General features: G+C 44.1%; 1 protein-coding gene across 1 annotated transcript in view; it reads left to right on the top strand.

Moving 5' to 3' along the window:
• The first annotated feature begins 1,230 nt into the window (after window positions 1-1,230).
• TRPV2 (transient receptor potential cation channel subfamily V member 2) overlaps window positions 1,231-9,710 on the top strand; it is a 33,365-nt gene continuing 24,885 nt past the window's right edge. The window contains exons 1-3 of the mRNA XM_070735448.1: window positions 1,231-1,337; window positions 7,413-7,602; window positions 8,779-8,912. Of these exons, the coding sequence (XP_070591549.1) occupies window positions 7,421-7,602; window positions 8,779-8,912 (316 nt within the window). The 5' untranslated portion in view covers window positions 1,231-1,337; window positions 7,413-7,420. The remainder of the gene's footprint in view (window positions 1,338-7,412; window positions 7,603-8,778; window positions 8,913-9,710) is intronic.

The following is a 9,710-nucleotide window of genomic DNA, read 5'->3' as shown; positions in this document are numbered from 1 at the left end:
AAAACAGGACGTACGGAGGCTAAAAAATGGAGTGCACAGAGGCCAGATTCCTAGAGAGGCCCCATGGAGGCTTCTCTCCGCCTTTTTCAACCCTGTTTCCTCCCAGGAGATTCCTAGAGAGGCCCCACGGAGGCTTCTCCCTGCCTTTTCCGGCACTGTTTCCTCCCAGGAGATTCCTAGAGAGACCCCACGGAGGCTTCTCACCACCTTTTCCAGTTACAGTTTTGGAGGCTCAGGTTTGTAAGTGGAAAGTGGTTCTTGAGAAGAGGCAAAAAAATCTTGAACACCCGGTTCTTATCTAGAAAAGTTTGTAAGTAGAGGCCTTCTTAGGAAGAGGTACCACTGTAATGTCATTTTGAGGGTTGAAGTTATTATTATTATTATTTATTAGATTTGTATGCCGCCCCTTTCCGTAGACTCGGGGCGGCTCACAACACAATAAAAACAGTTTATAACAAATCTAATAATTTACAATTTAAAATATTAAAAAACCCCATTATTAAACAGACATACACACAAGCATACCATACATAAATTCTATAGGCCCGGGTGAGATATCTGAGTTCCCCCATGCCTGACAACAAAGGTGGGTTTTAAGGAGTTTGCGAAAGGCGAGGAGGGTAGGGGCAGTTCTAATCTCTGGGGGGAGCTGGTTCCAGAGAGTCGGGGCCGCCACAGAGAAGGCTTTTCCCCTGCGGCCCGCCAACCGACATTGTTTAGTTGAAATAATTTATGCCCAGGATGTGACAGTTCTGTAAGATATTTTCACAGAAACCTAACCCAGGGGACAAAAATTTGCATTCCTGCAAAGATCAAAAAAGGGAGAAGAAATATGTCACAAATGCCTTTTTTTGGCGGTGGTTGAATGCAGAAGAATTCTTGGTGTCTCTAATAACCACAACCCTGAGACGCAGCGATGCCCATATCTGACAGCTTGGCTGCCTGATCTCATTCGTCTTCTGATGCTGGGAACTCCGTCTGTTTCCTCTACCTCCTTCTCAGCAACGTTTACAACATCCTCGCTGGCAGAGCTACTCCAGGCCTCCCTGCGCTGGGTGGGACCTCTGCTCTTCCTCCTTGTCTCCACCGATCTTGCTGTGCAAAGGTTGTGTCGAGGGTTTTGCACACCCGTTTCCTGGATTTGCCTGCTGAATCCGGTGTCTGAAGATCCCTGCAAAGGACTGTAAAGATTTTTTTTTGGGGGGGGGGGGGGCGGGGGCATCGTGGAAAACCACCTTGTCAGCGAGTATCTTCTTAGTAATCTGAGTAGCATCGTGAACCACCAATTCGTCAAACCACCAAAAAATCCAAATAGCATTGTGGAAACCAACTTGTCGGTGAGTTATCTTCTTAGTAATCTGAATGGTTTAGGGTGGGACATTTTATTCTATTTTTTATTCTATTTTTAAATTTACCTATTCTATTTTTATGTATGGTGGGACTGGTCTCTGGGTGTCACACGACTTTCGTTGCCAATGGCAATTCGTTGTTTTGACAATGACAATAAATTTATTATTATAATTATAATTATAATTATTATTATTAATAATAATAATGATGATGATAATAACAATAACAACAACAACAATAATAGCAATAATAATAACAATAATTCTACTAATAATTTTATAATAATAATTTATTAGATTTGTATGCCGCCCCTCTCCGAATAATCTCCTTCAAACCCTAAAATAAGACCCTTGGGCTCATGAATGAGATGACTTTTAGAGCATGTGCAGAGTGCACCTTGGGTGGCAGGACAAATGGAGAGTTTTGTTTTAGATGAGAAGCAGAAAAATATATAGAGGCTGTTCATTTTTTGCACTGCTGCTACAGGGATGCACTTCATTTAGCGGGGCGGTGCAGTTTTTTAAGGGACTAAACCTGTGGGATTTCTGCCTAACGCAGGAGCCATTCTCCTCTTTTGCAGGACCAACTGGGGAAAAATGGGTTCATTTGAGTCAGCGCTCCTTCCATTTAATCCTCCCCATCTATTCCCAGTGGGTATACATTATGGAGGAGGCCAAATGGCATTTCGTTCGTAAGGTTTATATATCGACTGGATATTGGCGTTAAGATTGACAGCAATGCTCGATGGGGGTTTTTGATAATTGGATTGTTTTTCAGTACAAACTGACCCATAATTTCTAAGTTGGCGGAGACCAAGACCACATTTTAAGAAATACAGATTTGGAAGGTTGTTTGTTATATTTTTTTCAAATTGCCCAGGAATGTTCTTTTTTTTTTTTTAAGAGCTGTGATTAAATAATCCCTCTCGAACGAGGGTCGACAGTGTTTAGCTGAGCTTATTCATTGGAAATATATATATATATATTTCTGCCTGTGGAAATTGGGTGGGGATGGCAGAGAGGAGGTGCCTGCTGCAACAATTTCTTTGCTGGTCTCCCTTCCTTCCGCTAGTGTTTGCTGTTGCTGCACACAATCACACACACACACATACATACACACAAAATACAGGAAAATTGCAAGGCTGCAATGCCTGTGATGGGGGGAGGGGGATGGTGGAGGGGGAAGGCGAGTGGGGGATTCTCGCAGGAAAAGCAATTGCGAAGATGGCACCCGAAGTCACAAGTTGTCGAATGGAGATTTAAGTTCCTCAAATGATGACGCTGCTTCACTCTCATGAAAAAGGGGTGGGGTGGGTTTCCCCCCCCCCCTTCAGTCGCTTGAGGACTAGCAGCTTGGATAGTGCTCCCTGTATTCTTTCTCCTTCTCCTTCCCGTTGCTGATCCTTTCTTCCACCAACCATTCTTTCCTTTTTTCCCCTCCTTTCACTTTCCTTCTTTTCCTTTTCTCTCTTTCCCACTCTTCCTTCTTGAACTCCACTTTCCTTTCTCAGATGCTACATCTCTCCAGACCTTCCTCCTTTCTTTCTTTCTTTCTTTCTTTCTTTCTTTCTTTCTTTCTTTCTTTCTTTCTTTCTTTCACTTTCCTTTTCCCTCTTCCCTCCCTTCCTTCTTTCCATCTTTCCTTCCTTCTCTTTCTTTCTCTCTCTTTTCTTTTTCCTATTCCTTCCCTCTCTTCTTCCTTCCTTCCTTGCTTCTTTTGCTCTTTCCTTCCCTCCCTCCTCCCCTCTTTCTTTCTTTTTTCTTTCTTTCTTTCTCTTTTCTTTTTCCTCTTCCCTCCCTCCCTTCCTTCTTTTGTTCTTTCCTTCTCTGCCTCCTTCTTTCTTTCTTTCTTTCCTTCTTTCTTTCCTTCTTTTCTTTCTTTCTTTCCTTTTTCCTCTTCCCTCCCATCCTTCCTTCTTAAACTCCAGACCTTCCTTCCTACTTTCCTTCGTCCCTCAGACCTTCTGTTCTTCCTTCCTTCTTTTTTTTTCTTTCCTTCCTTCCTTCCTCCCTCCCTTTTTCCTTTTCTTTTTCCTCTTCCCTCCCATCCTTCCTTCTTAAACCTCAGACCTTCCTTCTTTCCTTCCTACCTTCATTTATTCGTTCATTCATTCCTCCCTCACTTCCTTTTTTTCCTTTTTCCTCTTCCCTCTGATCCTTCCTTCTTAAACTCCAGACCTTCCTTCCTTCCTTCCTTCCTTCCTTCCTTCCTTCCTTCCTTCCTTCCTTCCTCCCAATTAGCAGTCACGAGGGGGGTCCTTGATGTTCTCCGATCTTGCTTGCTTTGTTTCAGGTCATTTCCTGATGCAAACTATGTAACATCCTCAGTGCTAATAAGGACCAAACTGCACTCCTCACTAGCACTGAGGATGTTGCTTAGTTTGGTAATGAAACGTCTGCAAGAGAGCAACCCAGCTCAGAAAGCAGCCCCACGAAGGGGGCGTTGTAGTAATCCAGCCAGGATATGGCTAACGCATGCGTGACTCCGCACACATGATCCCTGATCCTGGAAAGGACAAAATGGACTCACAAAAATCCCGGTTGTGGAAAATATTCCCTGGTTCTCAAATTCTCTTTGTCCTCCTCTTCCTCTCTTTCTCCTCTTTCTTCCAAACAATTCTAAATTTGGAAAGTTCAGAAATAGTTTGGCTCCGTTACAGCTGGTCCTTGACTTAGGATCACAAGCCACGCCAGAATTTCTGTTGCTAAGTGTTCTGTCTGGGTGCCCCCAGACTTCAACACCAACTGGAAAAAGCAGCCAGACACGCTGGTAAAAGCAAAAGCACTTTATAGTTTGAAAAATAAACACAGAGAAAACCCTGTTCTTCCCAACAGGCAGGCTATGAGACTTCACAGCAGAGTCCTGATGGCCAGACAATACAGCAGACTTCTTGCTGGCACACCCACCACTGTAGAGAATAAGACCCACACCTTTTTCTCCCAAGGTTTCAGTATTCAAAGTCACAAACCAGAATTCCAAGACGCCAAAGATCACAGCCAGGTCCCAGGACTCCCAAAGATAATACTCCACAAGCCAGGAAGGGTGGGTCTGCCTTTTCAGCCTTTCCAGAGAGCACCACACCCAAACCCAGCTGATGCCTCTTTAGTGCTGAAAGTACCTGGCTAATTGTCCCCTTCGTTGTGTTGCTCTTCTCTGCCGGAGATCTATGATTGCTTGTGCATTTTCATCTAAGGAATCCAGGCTGCTTGCTGGGGAGAGCTCCCCCTCGGGGGACTCTGGCTGTCCTCCCTCTCCCTCAGCCTGAGATTCCTCCTCCCCGTCTGTCTGAACCTCCTGTTCCTCATCCTCCCCCTCTGAGCAGGAAGCCGGCAGAGGATCAGCCGTTCCCTGAGGGGCCTCAGACGGAATCACAACACTAAGGAGGACAGTTGTTTGGGCAAGTTGTTTTGCCCCATCTTACAACCTTGCTGGCCCCAGTTGTTAAGTGAATCCCTGAAGCTGTTAAATTAGTCCCAGGGTAGCCCCACTTGCAACAGAATCCCCTACGCAACTAGACTCACAATCCTAGGCTTACAAAGCTTAAAACTGCGTCACCTCAAACACGACCTAAGCACAGTCCATAAAATCATCTGCTACAACGTCCTTCCTGTCAATGACTACTTCAGCTTCAACCACAACAACACACGAGCACACAACAGAATACAAACTTAAAGTAAGCTGCTCCAAACTCGACTGCAGGAAATGTAACTTCAGCAACTGAGTAGTTAATGTCTGGAACTCACTACCAGACTCTGTAGTATCATCACCAAGAGTAAAATTTTGCTTTATCCTTAGACTGTCCACTGTTGACCTCTCCCGATTTCTAAGAGATCAGTAAGGGGCATGCATAAGTGCACCAGCGTGCCTTCCGTCCCCTGTCCTAATGTTTCTCTCTTACTAGTATCATGTATATAAACATTATTATATCTTTGAATACTACCAATACATACTTGACAAAACTATCTAACGAACTAACAAACTAACTAATGAAATAAATAAATAAATAAATGTTTTTAGATTTAGATTTCTAGATGTTTTGGATTTTTCTTGTTGTGAGCTGCCCTAAGTCTGAGAAGGGCGGCATAGAAATCTAATAAGTAAGTAAGTAAGTAAGTAAGTAAGTAAGTAAGTAAGTAAGTAAGTAAGTAGAAGCTTTCTGATGGTGGGAGCATTCAACCAGTGGAACAGAAGTTGTAGGGACTCCTGCCTAAGCAGGGAGTTGGACTAGAAGACCTCCAGGGTCCCTTCCAACTCTGTTATTCTATTCCATTCTAATTCCATTCCATTCCCAGCGTCCGGTGAGGTCCCACAGAGTTGGTCTCCTCTGGGTTCCGTCAAACAATGTCGGCTGGTGGGACCTAGGGGAAGAGCCTTCTCTGTGGGGGCCCCGTCCCTTTGGAATCAGCTCGCCCCGGAGATTCACATTGCCCCCACCCTCCTTGCCTTCCAGAAGAGTTTAAAAACTGATATTTGTCGCCAGGCCTGAGGTCATTAGATCTTTCCCCCTGACTAACAAGTGTTTTTAGTGTGATTTATTGAGTGAATGTTAATGAATGTTTTAAAGTTAGAATTTTTAAAGATTTTTAATTATATTAATTGGATCAATTGTATTATTATGTTTTTTGTATATGCTGTGAGCCACCCCAAATCCAATTAAACAAACAAACAAACAAACACTCCATTCCATTCCTCTCCATATTCTATTCTATTCCTATTCTATTCTATTCTGATTTTGATCACATGACTGTTTATATATTTATTTATTGTTAGAGTTGAAAGGGACCATGCAGGTCATCAAGTCCAACCCCCTGCCTGAGCAGGAATCCTAAAGCACCCCAGCCAAGTGGCTGTCCAATCTCCTCTTGAAAGTGTCCAGAGTTGGGGAGTTCACAACCTCGGCAGGCAGGTTGTTCCACTGGTGGATCGCTCTGACCATAGTTCCCTCTAAGCTGAGCAGTGAGCAATCGCTCACTTAAAAATCATCATCAACTCAGAGTTTTCCAAACCTGACCAGAAGCTGAGAGGGAAAGAGTGAGAGGGAAGGAGAGAGAGAAGAAGAGAGGAAGAGAGAGAAACAGATAGAAAAAAGAGAGGAAGGAAAAGAGAAAGAAAAAGAATGGGAGTAAGGAAGAGAGAAAGAAAATCAAAATCTAGTTTGAAACTAGCTCAACTATTTCAGTGGCATTTTGATATTGATAGAGTTGCCCTATTATGAGCTCACTGTTATAGACACACAGTACAGTATTTTATTTTGAAATTCTGAGGCGAAACAGGGTGGGTTTTTTATTTATTTGTTTGTTTGTTTGTTTGTTTGTTTATTTATTTATTATTTTTGTGCCGCCCAGTCCCAAAGGGACTGCCGCTCAGACACTATACTTTTCCGCCCACCCCCCAAAAAAATTAGAGGGAACACTGGCTCTGACCGTCAGGAAGTTCTTCCTTACTTCTAGGTTGAATCTCTCCTTGGTCAGCTTCCAGCCATTGTTCCTCGTCCGGCCCTCTGGTGCTCTGGAGAATAGAGTGGCCCTCTCCTCTCTGTGGCAACCCCTCATATACCTGTATACAGCTATCATGTCCGCTCTGGCCCTCCTTTTCTCTAGGTTATCCATGCCCAGTTCCCTCAGTCTCTCTTCGTAAGTCTTGGTTTCAAGTCCTCTAGTCATTTTGGTTGCTCTTTTCTGTACCTTCTCCAGAGTTTCAATGTCTCTTTTGAAGTGTGGTGACCAGAACTGGATGCACTACTCCAGATGTGATCTGACCAGGGCATAGTAGAGTGGTATTAAGACTTCCCTGGTCTTGGAGTGTATCCCTCTGTTGATGCAGCTTAGGATGGTGTTGGCTTTTTTGGCCGCTGCTGCACATTGTTGGCTCATGTTTAGTTGATTATCCACCAAGACTCCGAGATCTCTTTCGCAGTTACTGCTACTAAGTGTGGTTTCTCCCAGGCTGTATGTGTGTCTAGGTTTTTTTTTTTACCAAGGTGAAGGACTTTGCTCTTGTAGCCCTGTCCTGTAATGGTCCTAAGTGTGAAAATTTCTCATTTGCCCTTGTCGCCCTGTCAGCCTCCTCGATGAAGAAATCCCCCTTTACCTTGGAGACGGATGATGGCTTCCGAGAGGATCCGAACACAGCCCCGAAGGGGGCAACTGGGACGGAGAATGGACCGCCCCCCTTGGAGACCCCTTACCAGAAGGAAGCCACTCCCTTCCCCCAGATTTCGGTGAATCTGAATTACCGTCCAGGACTCGTCTCGTAAGTCTCGTCTCGTAGGATGCTTGGCTGCATAGCTAGAGGTATAACAAGCAGGAAGAGGGAGATTGTGATCCCCTTATATAGAGCGCTGGTGAGACCACATTTGGAATACTGTGTTCAGTTCTGGAGACCTCACCTACAAAAAGAGATTGACCAAATTGAACGGGTCCAAAGACAGGCTACAAGAATGGTGGAAGGTCTTAAGTATAAAACGTATCAGGAAAGACTTCACGAACTCCATCTGTATAGTCTGGAGGACAGAAGGAAAAGGGGGGGACATGATCGAAACATTTAAATATGTTAAACCTCCTGGTCCATCTAGTCTGCCCTGATACTATTTCCTGTATTTTATCTTAGGATGGATCTATGTTTATCCCAGGCATGTTTAAATTCAGTTCCTGTGGATTTACCAACCACTGTGGAAGTTTGTTCCAAGCATCTACTACTCTTTCAGTAAAATATTATTTTCTCACGTTGTTTCTGATCTCCTGTTTGGTTGGGGGGTTGGACTAGATGACCTCCAAAGTCTGTTAATCTGTATTAGTAACTCACTTAATCTTGACTGAGTTCATGGAAATTGGGATTGCCGCACACCGTTGGCTCATTTTTAATTCAAGTAATCCTCGACTTACGACCTGATTTGTCATTTAGAAACATAGAAGACTGACGGGAGAAAAAGACCTCATGATCCATCTAGTCTGCCCTTATACTATTTTTTGTATTTTATCTTAGGATGGATCTATGTTTATCCCAGGCATGTTTAAATTCAGTTCCTGTGGATTTACCAACCATGTCTTCTGGAAGTTTGCTCCAAGCATCTACTACTCTTTCAGTTAAATAATATTTTCTCATGTTGCTTTTGATCTTTCCCCCAACTAACCTCAGATTGTGGCCCCTTGTTCTTGGGTTCACTTTCCTATTAAAAACACTTCCCTCCTGAACCCTATTTAACCCTTGAACATATTTAAATGTTTCGATCATGTCCCCTCTTTTCCTTCTGTCCTCCAGACTATACAGATTGAGTTCATTAAGTCTTTCCTGATAGGTTTTATGCTTAAGACCTTCCACCATTCTTGTAGCCCACCTTGGGACCCGTTCAATTTTATCAATTTTAATCAATGTTACCAGAAGACCAAATCCTGCCTGGACCGTTTTCCTTTCCTTTCTCTCCTGTAGACCAGATGATGCTCAGCGATTCAACAGGAACAGTATTTTTCAAGCTGTGGCTGCAGGAGATCCTGCACCCCTGAACGGCCTCAGCGATTATCTGCGGAAAACGTCCAGCTTTCTCACAGACAATAAATACAGAGGTAGATCGCTTCTTGTTGACTCTCGTGTCTTTGCATCGGTGTAAAAACAAAAAGGATAAACTTCATAAAACTATCGACAGGAGGGAATATTTGTAGCTCAGGGTGGAACTGTGGGGCCCTTGGTGCAATCTCAGCTTGGTGAGTTCCTTGCAGAGGTTTTGTGACCTAACTAGGGAATATTATCAATGCTAGAAGGGAGGGAAGAGGAGGAAGGTAGGAAGGAAGGAAGGAAAGAAGGAAAGAAGGAAGGAAAGAAGGAAGGCAGGAAGGAAGGAAGGAAAGAAGGAAGGAAGGAAAGAAGGAAGGAAGGATAGAAGGAAGGAAAGAAGGAAGGAAGGAAGGAAAGAAGGAAAGAAAGAAGGAAGGAAGGAAAGAAAGAAAGAAGGAAGGAAGGAAGGAAAAAAGGAAGGAAGGAAGGAAGGAAGACAGAAGAAGGACTGTGGACTTCTTTGCGTTCTCTCAGCTTGATCATCCAAGGGCATGGGGTGAGCTATCATCAGTACGCAGATGATACCCAGCTTTACATCTCCACCCCTTGTCCAGTCAGCGAAGCAGTGGATGTGATGTGCCGGTGCCTGGAGGCTGTTGTTGTCTGGATGGGTGTCAACAAACTCAAACTCAACCCTGATAAGACGGAGTGGCTGTGGGTTTTGCCTCCCAAGGACAATTCTATTTGTCCGTCCATCACCCTGGGGGGGGGGGATCATTGACCCTCTCAGAGAGGGTCCGAAACTTGGGTGTCCTCCTCGATCCACAGCTCTCATTAGAGAAACATCTTTCAGCTGTGGCGAGGGGGGC

Source organism: Erythrolamprus reginae, chromosome 1 (assembly GCF_031021105.1).
Source record: "Erythrolamprus reginae isolate rEryReg1 chromosome 1, rEryReg1.hap1, whole genome shotgun sequence".
Lineage (NCBI taxonomy): Eukaryota > Metazoa > Chordata > Lepidosauria > Squamata > Dipsadidae > Erythrolamprus > Erythrolamprus reginae.
The sequence above is the reverse complement of the archived record's forward strand: the minus strand, read 5'-3'. Positions and strand labels throughout refer to the sequence as shown.